Here is a 19042-nt window from a genome sequence, read left to right on the forward strand (position 1 = left end):
CCTCATGGGACTAATGATAAATGACCCCCCAGTTAAGATTCTGTTTGTCATTATAAGGAGAAACTGGTTAAAAAAGCTGAGACCCCCCCGCAGAGGTCAGAGCCCCCTGTTGGCTGTTTCTGTGCAAAACTAACTGGAACTTCAGAAAGGTTTGAGTCTCCCTTGCTTGTCTGTTTAAACGTGTTATGCCCGTAATGGCTGATATGCGTTGGTCTTGATGTTGGGAAGACATTTCAGTACCTCATTATAAAGCTGTTTGTCACAAATTTTAATTTCACATTTAATTTTAACTTCATCAAAAACATTGCAGCTTCTGTCATTTGCATAGTGCAATTAGACATATTTCCATCAATTATGCAGCCCTAAAAACGCTGCAACATGAATCAATATTTCTGTTAGAAAAGCTGCTGTTAACTATTATATACTATATTATTATATACTATATTATTATTATTACTACTACAACAGCACAGCTCATCAAACCTTCATTTCATCAAAGGTAATCTTTATCTTACAATTCAAACTTCTCCATTACAACAATCCACAGATAGAAAGACAGGAGAAAACAGGGCAAGGGCTTTATTAACTTTGTCCTTTAAAAGATAAAATCAGCATTAATTTATTGGCACATGGATTTACAGTGAAATATTTATGATTCAACTCATTCAAACTTTTTAGACAGAAGCTAAAAATATCAGATATTCTTCAGTTCAGTCTTACAATCCGCATTATCACAAACAATCTTTACACACATTTATTAGACAAACTGATATTTGATAGAAATATTTCACTGTTTTATAACCTGGAGTGCACTTTTAGATCGACAGAGAGAAACAGCCGGAGAACAATACTTCCATGTGTCAACAATATAAAAGCTCAAAGTATGAAGGTTGAAGGCACATAAAGCATAAAGAATGGTTACTGGTCACCACGATATTCCCCAAATGTTTAAAGTAACTCATTGCTTCTCTAAACAGCATCAACTTAAACTTGAAAAATTTCAAATGTATTTGTTATTATTTAATAGCATCAGGACAGATTTTTACCATAAACTTAATGTAAAACTTCCAATAAAAGCAGGGTCCCTAATAGACGCAGGTCTCGTTTAAAAACCTGGTGTGGCTACACAACATATAAACTTAATAGTAATAAAAAATGTACACACATCAGAGAATTAAATGATCAATAAATCACTCACTCAGAATTCACTTGTTTTTAATCCAGGCAGGTCTGGTGATCAATAATGGCCCATTTACTACAACTCACATATACTAACTAATTAATAAAAGCTTCTTTTAATTGACCCTTCCTAAGCTCCGCCCACGTACTCCTTTCCTGGACTCAGATATGCTACATGCTAGGCTAATCTATGCTGATAAGACAACCACTGTTTGAAGATGGTTAAAAGATAAAATAGAGGAGCAACATGCTATCTAACTAGCTAGCCAATCCACATGAATCTTTAGCATTTTGCTAACATTATCTGCTTGTCTATGAGCCTAGCACATAGCATATCTGAGTGCAGGAAAGGAGGAAGTTGACTGACCTTCTCACTGAGGTGAGCTCAACTGTTATTGGAGGACAGGTCAAAAAGGGGCGGGACTTAGAAAAGGTCAAATGTTTCCAACTGCAGTCCTACAGACTTAGAAAATTAATTATTTTACAGCCTTTCTTTCTCTTTATCCATTGTTTCATAATCTTTTGAGTATTTTTCATTGAATGTATTGAAGTCTTTTGTAGACTCTTTCCAATCACTTTCCTAAATCTCCACCTGACCTCTGACCTCTGGTCAAAACAAGCTCACCTAACTCTTTAGTATTTCGACCCCTTGTAGTGCCCAGTTTAGGCTCACTACTCAAACGTGACTTGAATTCATCCCATTTTTAAATGTCTTATTGAGTTGTTGGGCAGTGCCCTCAACCCCTGAAGAGACGTTATTGAGCTTATGTAAGTTCTTTGTTCTTATTGTGTCTTTTTACAATTCCCCTTTTTAGTTTCTATTAAGGCTGCACGATACGGGACGACCATCATAAAGACATTATTTTCACAGATACTGCGACTGTGATGTGATGTCACACATTTTACCTTCATAACTTGGATTACTGCATTTTACCATATTGAGATTTTGATAATCATTTGATTAACTGTGCAGCTTGTTTCTATCCAATAGTGAATTTGGTTCTACGATGAGTCTTGATGTACTCTGATGGAAAATCTGTTATCTGCAGACACTTCAGTCTGTTTCCGCTGCATCAGTCTGCACTTCAGTTCTCTCCAGGAGACTGGCGGTCTCAGGGGTGGGGTTTTTGTTGCTCCCCTCATTGGCTGCAGGGATGAACAGAAGTGTTATTTTATACATACAGACACATACAGACACTAAAAACACAGAAGCCTACCTGCTCCTGCTTTCTCAGGTATTTTCTATGGTACATGCAATTACTGTGATGCAAAGCAGAAAGCAGTGAGGTTTGCATCCACATATTATATATTATATATATATATAGTAGGGCTGGGCAAGTTAACACGTTATTATCGTGTTAACGCATTAATGAATTAACGCCGACAATTATTTTATTTCCCATTAAGGCTTTTTTTTTTACTATTATTATTTTGAAAGTCCATTGCACACTGTAATATAATATATGTTGCTCACTGGCTCTGAATACACAGACCAACCCTGGGTCACAGGAGGGGGAGGGAGGCTTCAGCAGACTACGTTGGATGCAGTGTGTGGGAGAAGTATACATAAACAAAAGCAAGACCAGCTAACACATACTATATTGAAGTGGATATCTTCAAACTGCAGGCCGATTAGTATCGTGGAAGATAGGATCGCAATGAACACGTTTTATGAAAGAGAGGACTACAAAAGTGACGGTGTTACAATGTGCACCAACTGTTGCTCACACTGGAGACTACTGGACATTGCTGGGTAACCATAGTTACCTCGGAGTTACAGTGCATTATATTGATGGACAGTGGGAAACTATAATGAAAACAGACATTTTGCTGCACAGCAGTGGAACCTTTCAAATAAAGTCAGCACACTGAGCACAGATAGTGCAAGAAATGTATTAGCTGCTACTGTGTAAAGGAAATACTGCTGTTAAAAATGTAAAGTTGTGTATAAGTGCAAACCAAATGTTATTGTACTTTTATTCATATAGCAGTACTTTTAAAATACAAGTGCGAAATACACTACTTTAGAATTCATTATTGAATTTTCATTGCCCAGCACTAATATATAGCCAATACAAAAACTGGAACATCACAATAGCTGAATGAATACAGAACATGCTACATAGGCTGATTCCACACCGCTCTCTCTCCTTGTATTAGCTACATTTCATCAGGCAACAGAGATACTTACAGGAGACGCCAGAGTCAGCAGAGTGTTTGCCAAGCGACTCATCTGACCCTGCAAAGAAAATAAAATGAGTTAATGTATGCAGTATGAAACGTATCCATATTCTATCTGTGCTTTCTGGGCTGCTTTGGATCTATCTCTCTATCTCTCTCTCACTGGAAATAAAGATAAAATGTGCTGTCAGAGTCAGTGTCTTAATCAATGTGACATCTAAACACTCGTACACATGAACTGTTAGCGATCTTCCTACGACAGCAGAAGTACAGCACCTCCTAACTTCAGTGTCAGCTGTAATGATGTTTATGATGTTTAACACTTACCTTTGCGATTGGTGAGAGCTGTCTGTTCATTGACTGTGACACAAACAAACACAATATTAATTTTAATATCAGCTTTAAAAAAAAAAAAAAAAAAGGGCGTGACATTGGTGACTGCAACTTGCTCGAACACAAATGATTTTAATTTATATTTTTCACATGCGCATTGTGTTTTCCGCACTTTTTTTTCATAAAAAAAATTCTTCTGATAACAGTTAGTATGTTTGATTTAGTCTTTGTAGTGTGAAGTTCACTGTACAGTACACTGTACAGCCACTGCAGAACCAACTGTGAGGAGAAGGTTGCGGTTATTCACTATTTTACTTCTTGTCAATAAATCAAATGAAAAGATCAAAACCAACAATGATCCAGTTTTTGGTCCTGATCCCAATCCTTAAATATTGATTATCTGCTGATACCAATGCCAATCTGGTTCTTACACATCACAGCTGCCCAGTAATCCTCAAGCTGCTCAGTGAAAGCTGTCAATCAGTCTACAAAGATACTTACTGGAGCCGCCAGAGGAGCCACCGCCTGCTTTTGACAGATATTGCGATTCTTGATTATGTGGGAATTTTCCTTTTTGCATCACAAATTAATTGTTTTACCAAAAACTATTAAAATCCTGATGATGTGAAATTTGTTTAATTAAATCTGAAAAATAAGATCATAGTGCCCCCTACTGGCTCCAGCTGAAATCTGGTCAGAAGACCTCGATGAGGACATGTTGATGAATTAAATATTATTGGCACAAAAACACTCAAAACTTTAGTATTCAAATTTCTAACTTATATAGAATAAAATGTAATAAAGCACTTACTGTGGCTAATGGATACTTCTTTAAGTGGTGCCCCTGTTAATAAAGACAAAGGTAAAAAACAATCAGAAAATGAACCAACTATTTTTATCCATTTAGATAGGTTTGAAATAGTCGATGTGAAGTTCACTGTACAGTTGAGCTAAGTAAAAGGACCAGGTTGCTGTTGGTATTTTACTTGTTAAAAATCACATGAAATGATCAAAACCAACAATGATCCAGTTTTTGGTCCTGATCCCAATCTTTAAATATTGATTATCTGCTGATACCAATGCCAATCTGGTTCTTACACATCCCAGCTGCCCAGTAATCCTCAAGGTGTAAACCTGATCAGTGAAAGCTGTCAATCAGTCTACAAAGATACTTACCAGAGCCAGCAGTGGAGTCGCTGTTGAGAGAGTCTTTTGACCCTGCAAAGAAAAGTAAAAACAATTTTGTTAATTTACTAAAACTCGATTATGTGGGAATTTCCCTTTTTGCATCACAAATTAAATTTTCACTAAAAAGTATTAAAATCATGATGATGTGAAATTTGTTTTATTAAATCTGAAAAGTAAGATTTGAGACCAGAGCACCTCTGCAGCTCTATAGTACTTCATTATAATGCTGTCTGTCACACATTGCCTTTATCAAAACATTACTGCTCTAGTGATTTGCATATTGCACTTATATATTATATCATATTGCTATTACGATTTTTTTATTAATTTTGCACATTTACGTCACAAAGCACGAACCAGAAACTCCTTTAAATGAACAACTGTAATTATTATATTATAAATGAAAGGTGCTGCTCTGGGGCTATCTGAATGTTTTGTACACTGTTCTGTGATAATAAGAGACAGGAGAGATTACATTCTGTAACTCAGGGAATTTAACCAACCCAGGTGTCAGAGCTCAAGTACTCCAGTATCTGACCACAAAAGAGTACAGAGTACAGTGATGACAGACTCAGCACTGGATTGGTTTTATTATAGTGATGGTTTGAATTATAAGAAAAATACTCAGCCATATGCCATATATATCTTAAGACTTTAAGAGAAATAGAAAATATATAGATAAATAGAAAGTTACCTTTGTTCTGGGCTCCACCTGAAAAACCAAAACAAACAGACAATGTTAAAATGTGTCACTGATGCTAGATGCAGTCAATGTGAGGCACATAACTGTGTGTGGAACTGTGTCATTTAGAGTTTTGAGACTGTAAGCTCAACTTTCAGTTCACTGAATTAAAGATAAGAAACACTTAATGATTGACAGGACTGATATTCAATGTGACCTTTGAACACCTCATGATGTCAGTCATAAAATAATAACAGATGTTGCACCTGATAAGCAACAAGGGCTTATGGGAATAAATACTACTATATATTATTATTGGAAGAGGACCATTTTTGTGGAATTAAATGGTCTCTGTATTTACTTTTACAGAATATAAAACCAAACATCTTCCACTCCACTGGTATCTTTTTGTTGAGAGAAGACAACATTAAAATGTTAGACCTACCAATAATGCCTCTCTTGAACAAGACGAGCAGCACAGCCACGATCCCGATCCCGACCCCGAGCAAGAGCACTACCACACCACCAATGATAGGTCCAGGTCCTCCAGACTCCTCCGGAAGTGTATGATCTAAAACACAGAAAAACTCACTTTAGATTGATGTTCTTTTCACTTTCAACATCATTTCTTAGGTTGAATTTACTATGGTGTTGAAGTTATGAAAATGTAGATGTGAAGTGACAGTAATGCTGCAGTTTGATTGCATTAAAGTAACATTGGTGCTTGTGAGAAATTTCTGACCCTAAAAAACTTAAACAACTGATGATCTGCTGTTTCTCCTCTCAAAATATTTTAACATCCTTTTGTTCAAGAACTTCAATATGCAGAGAGGAACTGGGGATCAAACTGCCAGCCTTCTGATTAGTGGTCAGCCCGCTCTAACTCCTGAGCCACCAAGAACCCAAAGAAAGGATTATAAAAATTCTGTCTTCTCACTTGTGAGCTCTGTATGCTCTCAGTGCTCTGAACAGGAAATGATGGATACAAAAAAAAGTTAAAATAAAGGTGCAAACTAGTCTTGGGGCTTCCTTGGGGCTTCAGCATAAACTTTATAAATAAAAATGTCCAATACAAAAGTGACCAACACAATGAATAAACTTTTCTTACCCCAAACGTCCTCAACACGTAACCCAGATGCCGGGTGGTGCACTTCACAAGTGTATTTTGCCTGGTCGCTCTTCAAAATCTCCACTTTGTCAACTCTCTGGTAGGTCTCGTCTCCGTTTGGTCGAACGCCTGAGGTCATCAGTCCGTCCATGGCGTCCAGAACACGGCCGTCTCTCTTGATGTTCAGGATGATGTCTTTTGGGTAGAATCCTGTGGCCCAGCACACCATAAAGACGTTTGTCTCAACACGGCTGCTCTTTGTATACATGTGAACTTTAGGTGGAGCTGGAAAGAGAAACCGTGAAGTGACTTAATATTTGATTAATGTTACCATCAATTATTTTCTAACAATGAATATAAAACTACAGAAACGACCATCAGTCGTACGTACAGGCCTCTTTCAGCTCCTTATTCCCGTACCCCACGAACTTGCCCAACCAATCTATACACTCGTTCTCCAGGTAGCCTCTGGTGTATTCTTTTAGGACCTGGACTTCATCCCACTTTCTCTTGGTCTCCTGTGCCTCTTGAACTGGGGCAACCCAGACTTCATGGGTGTCGTCAAAGGCCAGGAAGTCATGTCCATCATAGCTGTACATGTCCTTCCCACGTCTGAACTTCATCGTGCCGTCGGGCTGGGTTTCGCCCTCACAGCCGTGCATCCACTGAAGAACATGGATATCTGAAAACCAGAGGTAAGAGCAGGACAGTGAAAGAAGTGAGAGACAGCAAGGAAATTGATAAATACAGGCTGAGTTGGATCACATTTTAATATTTGTGGTTTTAAAGAGTAACACCAGCTGCTGCTTAGGACCACTTTGCTTGCTAGTGATTTAATCAGATTAGCAGTAATATTAATAATTAATAATTATTAATAATTATTAATTAATATTAATAATTAATAATTATTAATATACATTTTGTGCTGGAGCATTTACTGATAATTATGTTTGTTTATTTCAATGTCAAGATCATCAGAAAATAGTCCTGGTCCTTCACATTTCATGGATCTTACCCGAGTCGTTCTGTCTCATTCGTTTCTTCAGAATGTCGATGTTGACGTTGAACCACTGCTGCTTGCTCTGGCGGGACTGTGTGCCTTTCTCCCAGTAATCTGCAGCCAGTCGCTTATCCATCCAGTCCTGTTTGGGAACTTTCTTCTGCAAGTCACTGTCAAAGTAATCAATCATCTTGTTGTCCAGCTGACCCATGGCTGTGAACTGATGGAGGCCCGGGAGACCGGGAGGTTTGGAGAAGGCCGTGTAGATGTAAGTGAGGGAATGGATCTCTGAGAGTCACACAGGTAGAAAGATAGACAGGTATTTATTAAACCAGGAAGATCAGATAATCCCTCAACATTGGCTTCATTATTGGCAAAGTAAGGAATGTTCTGAACCAGAGACCTAATGATGTTTAGGGAACTTATATAAAAGCTTGCACTAACAGGCTCAACAAATGTTTCTTTTCACTTCATTTTAAACCTCGCAAAACTTTAGTTATTGTTGTTTATATTTGTTTTTTTGTTAGTGGTGCATTTCTCGTTAGTTGTGAATGAACAGACCAAGAACTTCGGATTTGAGTGACAATATGGCTGCTGGACTCAGTCTAGATTTTCATAATACAAAAGCATTTTTATTACATTACTATTTTAATACAAACATTTACTTGCCAATTAACTTAAGCAATGAATTAATTAGCACAAATAAATGTTTATTAAATCTATTAACTGTCTCAGCTCTAACCAGCAGTGCAACAACAGCTTCCGTTCTCCAGCAGTGACACACGAGTTCTGTTCAGCCACAGTCGACGTGCTCACACACACACACACACACACTCTGGCAGCCCTCAGAGACCGAAACACACTGACTGCATGAAGGCTGGAAACCTTAAAATGTCTACTCGAATGAAGTGACACACGAGTTGGTGCACAACCTCTGTACACAGTGTACGGATCAAAACGGAAGTGTCTTTTCCTGTGTGACTTCCTGTAAAGCCTTGTGGTTTCAACGATACGGTAAAGAAAAAAAAGAAAAATCATATTGCGATTATTGTTCATGGATATTGCGATATGATTTTTTAAATTTTATTTTCACGGACAAAAACTATTAAAATCAGTATGATGTGACATTCGTTGGGTTCTGTACCAAACAATGAAAGAAGAATGAATGTACATTATTATTAGCGTCTTGTAGTCCAGGTGGACCACGTTTCCTCCTACGTAACATCCAATAATACATCGGCACTGAGCTCCAGTTTTGTTATGACTGTGCTCATCGTGACAGAGATATCTGAACAATGCTGTCAGACCGGCTCAGTCAAAGGTTGGAGCTCAGGAGCAATAAACACTCAAACATGTCTACCAACCTGTTTTTAGTCTCAGCTTTCCCACAACGTTCAGTTCCACTGATATGTTTTGGACTGCTAGTTCGACGATTTAGACATTGCATTGAGCTTTAAGAGCAGTGTTCCCAAACTGTTTAACGTCCAGGCCCCCCACAATGCACATTAGACCACAGACCAGCAGTTTGAGGTGATTTTGTCTTAAGGAATCCCCTCTGAGCATTTTAGTTTAGTGAAATTAAATCCAAACTAGACTATAAAAACCCCAAAACTGAAACCTTTAGTGGACACAAGAATGAGAATGAGCATTGGTTCCTGTTTATTGTGACTCTGCGTGGTTGTACTGTAATACAGATACTGAACTTTGAACTTTAAGCAACAAACTGTGCCCAAGACAAATTTCCCCTCGGGGACAATAAAGTTTTATCTTTAGTCTATACTTGTTAAATAAATAAAAAAACTAAAACTAACAAAAGCTTAACATTTTTAAACAATAAAAACTAAACTGAAACACATTCTGTAAACTAACTCAACTCAAAATAATAAAAAATAAATAATAACAATAAAAATAAATAAAATTTTAAAGGCATTTAAAAACGATTAATTAATTCTGAGAATAACCGTAACTTTTAGCATTAATATAATATTGTTTTTAGCTTTTAAGTATTTTAAACACAAAAGCACACACAGATAAATATCTGTATAAATAAACTGTTTACTGACACCTTGTACACACAGAGACTAAATTAATTATTCTTTGTTGTTTTGAAGTCCTGGACCTTCACATTACCAAAATAAAAGCATTTTAAAGTGAAAAACAAGTGCGAATTTAAACGACGTCACAACTTCTCTTTTTACTTTCGCTTTTAACCGGACTCACATTAACGGGTCACAGACTCGAACTTACCGCCGTGGACCGTCAGTCCGACCCCCAGGAGGACCAACACCGACACCGAATACATTTTCCCTTCGACCAGGACTCGTTTAGTCTCTAAAAGACTCGAGTTTTGTCGAATAGTTGGACCGTGTTGTTTCACTGTGTCCTCCCGCGATAAACATCCGCCTGCTCCTGTCTCTGACTCTGTGCTGCGTTCAGGGGCTGCTCCGTAAATTACATACGCTGTGACGAATTCCGTTCACGTTCACGTGGCTGACAAACGAAACTAAGCATACAAACTTTATAAATACATGAAATAGTTTGTACTTCACCTTCCCTTCGTTCAAATCAGGGTTTCTCACGTTTTACAGCAGAAACACCAAAAAATCTTAATTAAAAATAAACATTTTATTGTAGTTTATTGTTACAGGACCTATTATATATATATATATATATATATATATCTATATTGTGTAAATATCACATTATGTATGTATGCACACCTTGCACAGGTGGAATATATGACACATATCTACATTATATCAATATTAATTATTATATCTTTGTGTATACATGTATATCTGTTCAGTCATCATATATATACATATAATTATTATTATTATTATCATATACTGTTATTAACAATAACACTACCTTCATATCATCAGTGCTATTACCACCATCTTGCAACTACAACTTCTTTGCACCTTACCTATTTATCTTTTCTACTTCAGTATTTTATTCTATTGTTGTATTTTATTGTATTTAAATGTACCTGGCTGCTATGACAACCCAATTTCCCTTCTGTGATTAATAAAGTCTATCTATCTATCTATCTATCTATCTATCTATCTATCTATCTATCTATCTATCTACAGCTCTCTATAAGCTATACTGATCTATGTACACATTATGTACATTTGATCAGACCCTCCAATAGACTGGGACACCTTTATAGATCAAAGCCGCTGTTATTAGTTGTTACAACAAATGTCTGCTATGAAAAAGGGCCAATGCACTGAACAACTCTGTGACTGCACATTGTGTACATTTAATTCCCCTTAAAATGCAGGTGTACACATATTTTTGTGAATGTGTCAATCTTAAATCAGTTGCTCTATAAAAAGGTCAGAAAAGGATCTAACCAAAATATATTAAATTATCAGAAACTAGCAGCAAATCCTCACACTTAAGAAGCTGGAACAATTAAATATTCTTCATTTTAGCTTTAAAAAAATCTTTAAAATAATTGTTTTACTATGTTTTCTTATTTTATATCTAATTGTACACGTACTTGGTGAATGAACAAACGTTAATGTCACTAATTAACACCGAATATTAGCTGTTTATAGCTTCTACAAAGTAAAGACTGCCCAGCTTTCCATCATTATTTTCATTATTCTTCATTTATTTTATATATTCTACAGATTTATTGTTACAGTAGTCACTAGATTTATCTTAATTAGCAAATATATATATATATCCTATATTTTCTGTATCCTTTGTCAAAAAAACTCTTCTGCAGCCATTTCCAGACTCTTTGAGCTCTCTCTGACCACAGCTACAGTTGCTCCACCTTAAAGTTTACACTGACAAGTACCGTGAACGCACCACGACTGCAGCGTCTCCTTATGTGGTTCAAGATAAAGTTCATCGTTGGGTCGCAGCTGTGGGACCAATGTAGGCCTCAATCTAAAGAAAGGAAGTCTGTAACACAACAGGCCAGGCTGACTTAAAGTGACCAAACCAATTATTTTTTATAAGGAATATAACATAATAAATAAGAAAATGAAGTTTGTTATATTGAATAGTTAGAATTATAAATGTTTTCATGCATCTTTTCAGTGCTGTGGAATGAAAATGCATTACCATCTACCATGATGCAATTTCAAAATAAAGTCTGTAATATTGATATAACGTTAGTTTAACTGTCTACAATGAAGTAATTTCAAAATAAAGTCTGTAATAAGGATTTAATTTGACTCTGTTGTGTTAACAGGAACTACTTTAAGGGCTTTTTAAATGACTTTTCATGTGTTTACTTTTAACATTATATAATAATACAGCGTTAGTTCCTGACATTAATATCACTGTGAAACAACATGAAGGAGTATTAAGTTAGCAATAGAAAATAAACAGTTTCTAACGGTTATATTTATGGATATAGTTTATGGACAGGCCCAAAACAGAACAGACAGAAGTCAGATGTTGACACGTGAGACAGGGAAGGATCGGTTCACGTCGCCTGTTTACTAAAAAATACTAAAAACACTAAAAATAAATCCATATGACTGAAATTAGATACGACATGGAGCCGTTAACGTCTTGACCGTTGGTTTTTTGACCGTTAGTTTTTTAACCGTTGGTGTTAACCGACGTTAACTGGCCGGTACAACGTTCGTCCTCCTCCCGCCTCACAGACACACAGACAGGGAACTTACCGCTTACAGCTGGATCCAGATTCAACCACAGTAGTGGCAGGAACAGAAATATCCAGGCTGTTGGTGGATTCATGGCGGTTACACGACAAAACTTCGGATAAAAGATTAAAAAATAACCGCTCCGGACGAGAGAAGTGCGGCCTGCTGCCGGAACACAGTGGGAGATAATGAGCCAATCAGATAATTCAGAACCGGGTCGCTGGCCTGGTTGCTAGGCAGATTACAACACAAGAGGTTTGGGTAAGAGGGCAGGAAACGAAAGTGTTATTACAGTGTACATTATCATCAGTGGTGGAGGAAGTATTCACATTCTTTATATTCAGTGGTTCCCAATATTTTACCTTAAAGCTGCAGTTTGTAACTTTTATATAAAACAATTATAACTTTTTGTCATATTTGCTGACACTTTAACGGTTTCCTCCTGATGTATTTGCAAGACTCCACCTTACCTGGAAGGAAACAACCAATCAGAGCACTCTGTTCCCAACCTTTTTCCTCAAGTGGCCCCATTTTCTATCATTTATTTATCATTTATACTGATTAAATGATATATTGTATGGATATTTCATATCAATCCCAAACGGTGAACTCGAAAACCAGAGATTTGGATGAATTTTGAGCAGATTATTTCCTTTTTATACAATTTTCTGTTTGTACTATGTAGTTTTTTTTATAATTTTGACAAACTATGCTTCTTTTTTGACAAATTTTGTGTTTTCTTGTCCCCGGCCATTGTTAGATTACACAATTTACTTAACTTTACATTTACATTTCTTCTTTCTAGACCTACTGTGTATATTTTTAAAGTAGATTTTTTTCACAGATTATCTGTCTCGTGTACTACTCTCAGGATATAGTGAAAGTTTCAGCAAATATAACAAGAAAAGCTACAAAATACGATACCATTTTGTTGGTAGAGGCCCATTGTCTGAGTATGTGGGCTGTGGGACAAGGGATAAAAATGGTGTGCAGTCCCACACAAAGTGGGACACCTGGTCACCATAATAACAATAACAGTACAGAACAACTCATACAATAACCCAAATAGTGAACAGGAAGTTTTTGTAAAACGAATTGGAGCAGATTATTCCTGTGAGCATCAAAGATGAGTTTTCCTGACACTTTTTCAAAAATTCTCTGTCTCATTGTTCTATTAGCTCTTTGGTTGTTTTAACTTTTTCGAATGTAGGCCGAGTTCATAATTATTTAAATATGTCGATGACGTCCAGGTTAGGAACTACAACTTGAAACAATGCTGACTACTTTCAAATCCAAGCTTAAGACCTGTTTATTTTAATGAATGTAATCTCTTTAATCAATTGCTAGTTTGTTTTATTGATTGTCTGTATGATTTTATTGTTTTTATCACTTGTTTTTTTGTTGTTTTTTTTGTGCTTTTGCTCGTGAACTCTGTAAAGCACTTAGAGTTGTCTCGACTTTGTCCACAGGGGGCGCCAGAATCAACACAAAATGAAAGTTCCTTGTTGCTGCTGTCTGTAAAAGTACATCAGCCTGTGTAAGTGTAATCAGGAAAATGTACCAGAGCCCAGAACTAGCAAATGTTTGATAATTGTTTGTCATTTTTCATGTAATAACACTTCCCAAATCTGAGGATTTGCTGCTTTTTGTTTAATAATGTCTTTCTGTAGTAACTTTGAGGATTGGACTGTTGGTTCGAGCATTTCAACGGTGTCACTTTGAGCTCTTGAACGTCCCTCTGTTCTCAGAATTTTTACAAACCAAACAATCAATCAGTGGATTAATAAATCTAATCAAACATCAGTTGCAGTCTGAAATAAGTTCCACCTCAAACAGTAAAATCCTGCTTTTACATTAATACACGAGTCAGAATAATCTAAGGACATCATATATAATACTATAACAGTCACAGGGGACATTTTTATACTTTTAATTTAAGCACTTTTTCCTGATTACATACTTTTACAGCGTGATATTAGTACGTTTACTGTAGTAAGGGATCTGAATGCTTCTTCCTTGTGTGTTATGTCTGACGACACTTAAAGGAATCAAACCATCGACCCCAAACTCTGTGTTGAGAGTTTAGTGTTACAGTCTGCGCCTCCCAACTCTTTATTCATTGCTTATATTCAAGCCAGACAAATTAACACATGTACAAACGCCTACTTCCGGTATATATCTATGTACATTTATTATTACACTTGTTACTTTAACATTTACATGATTGAACATTCATTTCTGTACATCCAGTCACTAAAAAATAAGTCTCTCGCTGCTTTCTTTGTGCTCAGAGGATTAAAACACGGGGAGAAAGTCTTTTTTAAATATTATCTCTTTATTTTCTTCCTCCTGTTCTATCAAGTCTTTCCTAAAACTAAAGTGCAACCTGCCCTAAACCTTGTGCTGCTTCTTGTTTTCAAAGCAGTGATCCACTGGGCAACTTTTCCAGCAACTTTTGGTTGCCGTGACTTATTTAAATACTGTGCATCGCTGTGTATTGCCTGTTGCTGGAAGCCATCTTTGCTGCCTAGAAAATTGCTGAGTGTATCACCACCCTCACATGGAAAGAAGCCTGTTTCAGTTTCACCCTCTTTATCTCCCATCATCTTCGCTCCCTGTTGAGACCCTCTCCTCATCACTTCCACTTATTCTCCTCTGTGCTCCCCCTCCCTTCATTCATCCATCCCCTGTCAGTCCATCTTTTCCTCCCGAAGCGGAAACCGAATCCTCCTTTCTCCCGGCTGACAGCTTGGAGTCCTCCAGCGAAGGAGGTCAGAGCTTCGTTCCTACTCCCTCCGTCCTCCCCCTCTCCTCCCTCCTGATAGTGTGCACCCTCAAGAGAGTGATCCCTGGGGAAGGGTGACAGCGGCTGGCCCACCAGGTCTCCTCTCTGGGCCCTCAGTAGTATTTCCTCCTCCCATGGCAGATCCTCCCCCTCCTCCTCCTGCTCCTCCTGCTCCTCCTCCTCCCCAGGCTCCAGCTGGGCCGGCCGGGGGTCTTGAGGCCACTCGGCCCAAGCGTCAGGCTGGACGAGCCAATCGTGTGTCTGGTCGTCCAGAGCAGCCTGGAGGTGCAGCAGAGCGGCCTCCAGGTCAGGTACGTCCACGGCGGGCAGGAGGGCGGTGGGAGAGTGGGGGTACGATGCGACAGTCCGTGGGGCGGGGCAGAGGAGGGCAAGGGAGAGGAAGGTGAGCTGTGAGGCACCGAGATGGAAAGAAAGTCTCATCTGAAAATAGAAAGAAGTAGTTTGTGACTGTATCAAAATACACAAAGTGAGCTGTGAATGATAAATATACATATATATGTATATTTATATATATATGTCTGCAGTCAGATTGTTGCAGCTTAATATGGCTGATTTCATAGGCGGTTTTCTAAAATCTTGTTTTTTAAAATATGTTGCAATGTTTTTCTTGTATTCCGTTAAACTTAAATTAAGCAGGGTCCCAATTAGAAGCAGGTCTCTTTTACTAGCCTGGTGTGGCTACACATTTTGAAACATTAATGGCATGTCTCAATTAGAGGCCTGGTCAGGATTATATAGAAGTTCTTTGGATGTTTAAAACCTCTTTTGTCGTTAGATTCTCCACAATTTAATAATTTGATTCCTTTTACAGAAACCATGAGCACCAACAAATGATTAATTTAAAGTTATATTCACACTGGTTTAAATAGACAATTTATTAGTAATTCCTGTCTTTGCTGAACAAGAGTTTTGTACAAAGAATCGAAGGCATGTCTCAAATTGAGGCCTGAGCTACAGAAAGACAGGTTGAGTTCAGTGATTTAAGCCAATGAAAGGCGGGGCGATTAATGTTGTGAAGTGATTAATAAAAAATCAACTTGTTCCCAAAAATCAATTCACGTAAGAATCGCAATTCTTTTATGATTTTTAATGGATTCACAAATTACAAAAATCCATTTTTTAAAATATTTAATTCAAATGTTTACTTGCCGTGGGACCTTTCCCGCCTTCATAAAACACAGTTACAGCAAGCAGCGTAGTAGCTACTGGTGAGTCGCTGCTAACCTAGTCGGTAGCCAAGCTAAAATGGACCCGCAAGATATTCAGCCATTTCCATCTCATTTGGGTGCACTTTTGATTCTACAATATCCTGGGGAGAACAAGGTTGACATGTCTCGTTCGATTTTCTGAGCACACGTGGATTGCAGGAGATCTTGAAATCAGCACCCCTAGGTACTGAATCATGACACCAAGAAACAAAATAAATCAGATTGTGAGATACCTAAAGACTCACACCTATAGTAATTTGGTGGCTTATGGCTCAACATTTTGCACAGAGGACTGCTATGATCTGCTATGATTGGTGAAACTTGCAGGAAACCACAATGATTGGTCAAAGTTGCGGAAAATATGCGGTCTTGGACAAAATTGCACGATTGCACAGAAATCACAGGGACTGGTTGAATTTGCTGTTGTGATCGCAACTTCCTGAAGAGACTGATGAAGGCAAATCTTTATGGAGGAATCATCTAAATGTAGTTACAATTGTGCAGGATTGGATAAAATCGGTTTAAAAAATATCTGTTTAGGTTTTTTCATCTTAAGGTTCAGGAACTATACCAACAATTTGCCCCATTTCCAAACTTTCCACCAAAGTTCATTCAAATCTGTTTTTTGAGATATTCTGCCAACGTTGCCAAAAGTCCAAAATCAATAAACATGAGTTGCCTGTTTACCTGCCAACGCAGCTACAATCACAATAAAGTCCGGAACATTTCGAGATAAAATAAAAAATAACCTTTTTCTCAAAACCAGCATTGGTTAGTAACACAATACAGTAATAACATTACTTTCCCCAGTAACAACAGTTATTCCCCAAAAAATAACTCATTACAACCTTACTTTTGTTGTCACCCCCCACAGATTTCTCTTGTTTGAAAAATTAAAGATTCAAGTTTTTCTAAAGAAGAGAAGTAAACTATCATTATCATTAGTTTATTTAAAAGTTTGACTTGAAAATGTAGTCAACAGTTGCCTTGAAATTATGAGTTTTCTCAACTTATTTTCTCTTCTGCAAAAATGCATCACTGAGAAACTTCTTCATATTTTTTGGATCCTGTCATTAACACTTTCTCAGAAGTGAAAAAATATACAAAATAACCCAAAAAGCTTTATTACAAAATTATTCACTTTATCTTTTAGCACCAACACAGAACAAAAGAAAGTCAAACAGAAGAAAATTCAGATTAGTTGCGTCCCAAATTCTCGCCTTACCTTGCGTTGTCCAACTTGCTGTATCTTCTATGACATTCGTTGCCTCTGACCTTTTTAAAACCTGCATGCCCTCCGTCCTCCCACCCCGCCACCCTCAGGTCACAGGCTGCTGTCACCCATTGGTCCCTCACCCCTCTGACGCACGCAAAGTCAGCCGTCATTACCTTCATTCTTTCAGCTGAGAAACCTTGCCATAATTATCGCCAATTCCTTGATTGGGGAGGCAATTCACAGAGGAAGCAGCCAATTCATTAAGATGCTTCTGAGGACAGAAGGTCTCCAGGAGAGGGGGGGGGGAGTGGATGACAGGGAGAGAAAGACAAGGGGCAGTTTGCGGTTTCTTTTGTCATTGTGGTCGTCATGAAGGTCGTCTTGCTGGGAAAACGCAGACATACCTGAAAGAATGTCTGTCAGGGATTTTAAGTATTGACAAACCATCAGTCACTCAAACAACGCTTTCCAACTTAATTTGCCACCAATTATATGACAAAGGATCTGCAGGCCTTGTCTGGGTGTTTTATTCTGTAATGACTTCCACCTTCAGGCTATTTTAGGATGCTCTTTGAATTTGTATCAGGACAGATAAAGGCTGGAGGAAGAGGCTGAGAATTCTGGTTTATTATAACTTATTTTGGTAGTTGTGTCCATTATCAACAGCTGGGAACTCGGGATCTCTAAAATTAGGTCAAGAAATGCAGTCAGACGAGCAGACAATCAAAATAACAGTTTGTTAGTTCTAGGAGATTAAATGATTACTGATGCACATGAACTGTTTCAGAGTAAACTTACTATTGAGTGTCATGTCTGGTGTCCTGATTTCTCTCTGCAGTCAGATTTTAAACACACAATAACAGCTGCAACTAATTAATATTTTCATTCTGGTTTAATCTGTTGATTACTTCATAGACTAAAGGAACCCTGAGTTTCTGACCAATAGTAGCACTATGGGGCAATATGTGGGAGTGGGTCGCTGTTTTGTTTGTTCTCATCAAGTGGCAACCTTCATGGCCAACAAGGAAGTATTAAAAACTGCAGTTCCTCTAACAGCCACTAGAGGCTGACTCCATGAGTAAGTTAATCTCCGTAAGGCCCCATTTTAAAATGGCCAATGTTTACAGCCTGGTACAAAGAACGGTTTTGGTGTTTCCCCGTTCATGAAAACTGCCCCGATGGTGACGTTTTGCACAACTCATCTGTTTGAATTATATTAAGAGTTAAAGTTATGCATAATTAAGGGCATGGCCCCTTTTTCTTTGACCATGTCTGGATTAGCCAGGAGCCGGCAGAATTCAAATTAAAAAAGTTTGTTAGACCTCAGCTATACACAATATGTGTCTGTGAGAGACACTGAATGTAAGACGACAACAAAGACAAAGAAAATTATAAAATCTTCACAGTAGAATAAAGGGATTATTTGATTAGCTGCCAGTTCATTTTCTGTTGATCAGTTAATTGATTAATCGGTTAATCATTTAAACTCTATGTGTAATGTGCG

General features: G+C 37.6%; 2 protein-coding genes across 5 annotated transcripts; both read right to left on the reverse strand.

The window, feature by feature from the left end:
• Nucleotides 1–564: 564 nt before the first annotated feature.
• LOC127358033 (BOLA class I histocompatibility antigen, alpha chain BL3-6) lies at nucleotides 565–12500 on the reverse strand. Of its 3 annotated transcripts, none has more exons than XM_051390884.1 (11): nucleotides 12330–12500; nucleotides 7687–7959; nucleotides 7063–7353; nucleotides 6672–6956; nucleotides 6009–6134; nucleotides 5576–5593; nucleotides 4870–4911; nucleotides 4505–4537; nucleotides 3688–3720; nucleotides 3371–3418; nucleotides 565–2325 (listed from the first exon to the last, which is right to left on the reverse strand). In XM_051390884.1, the coding sequence occupies exons 1-11, from the start codon at nucleotides 12400–12402 to the stop codon at nucleotides 2234–2236; spliced, it is 1314 nt and encodes a 437-aa protein (XP_051246844.1). In that variant the 5' UTR covers nucleotides 12403–12500; the 3' UTR covers nucleotides 565–2233. The 3 variants fall into 3 exon arrangements, with proteins under 3 accessions (XP_051246844.1, XP_051246845.1, XP_051246846.1); XM_051390885.1 differs by lacking the exon at nucleotides 12330–12500 and adding an exon at nucleotides 9919–10104; XM_051390886.1 differs by lacking the exon at nucleotides 4870–4911.
• Nucleotides 12501–14474: 1974 nt separating this feature from the next.
• On the reverse strand, nucleotides 14475–18978 carry qrfp (pyroglutamylated RFamide peptide). Of its 2 annotated transcripts, none has more exons than XM_051390977.1 (2): nucleotides 17712–18978; nucleotides 14475–15534 (listed from the first exon to the last, which is right to left on the reverse strand). In XM_051390977.1, the coding sequence occupies exons 1-2, from the start codon at nucleotides 17715–17717 to the stop codon at nucleotides 14944–14946; spliced, it is 597 nt and encodes a 198-aa protein (XP_051246937.1). In that variant the 5' UTR covers nucleotides 17718–18978; the 3' UTR covers nucleotides 14475–14943. The 2 variants fall into 2 exon arrangements, with proteins under 2 accessions (XP_051246937.1, XP_051246938.1); XM_051390978.1 differs by having other exon boundaries at nucleotides 17548–18978.
• Between the last annotated feature and the right edge of the window lie 64 nt (nucleotides 18979–19042).

Source organism: Dicentrarchus labrax, unplaced genomic scaffold, assembly GCF_905237075.1.
Source record: "Dicentrarchus labrax unplaced genomic scaffold, dlabrax2021, whole genome shotgun sequence".
NCBI classification, from domain to species: domain Eukaryota; kingdom Metazoa; phylum Chordata; class Actinopteri; family Moronidae; genus Dicentrarchus; species Dicentrarchus labrax.

What these genes read in the sequence shown, in the direction of transcription:
- LOC127358033 (XM_051390884.1), bottom strand. Translation starts at nt 12,402, where the DNA reads ATGAATCCACCAACAGCCTGGATATTTCTGTTCCTGCCACTACTGTGG. An exon ending in TCTGGATCCAGCTGTAAGCG is followed by an intron (nt 7,960 to 12,329) that starts GTAAGTTCCCTG and finishes TGTGACTCTCAG; the next exon opens with AGATCCATTCCCTCACTTAC. An exon ending in AATGAGACAGAACGACTCGG is followed by an intron (nt 7,354 to 7,686) that starts GTAAGATCCATG and finishes TCTGGTTTTCAG; the next exon opens with ATATCCATGTTCTTCAGTGG.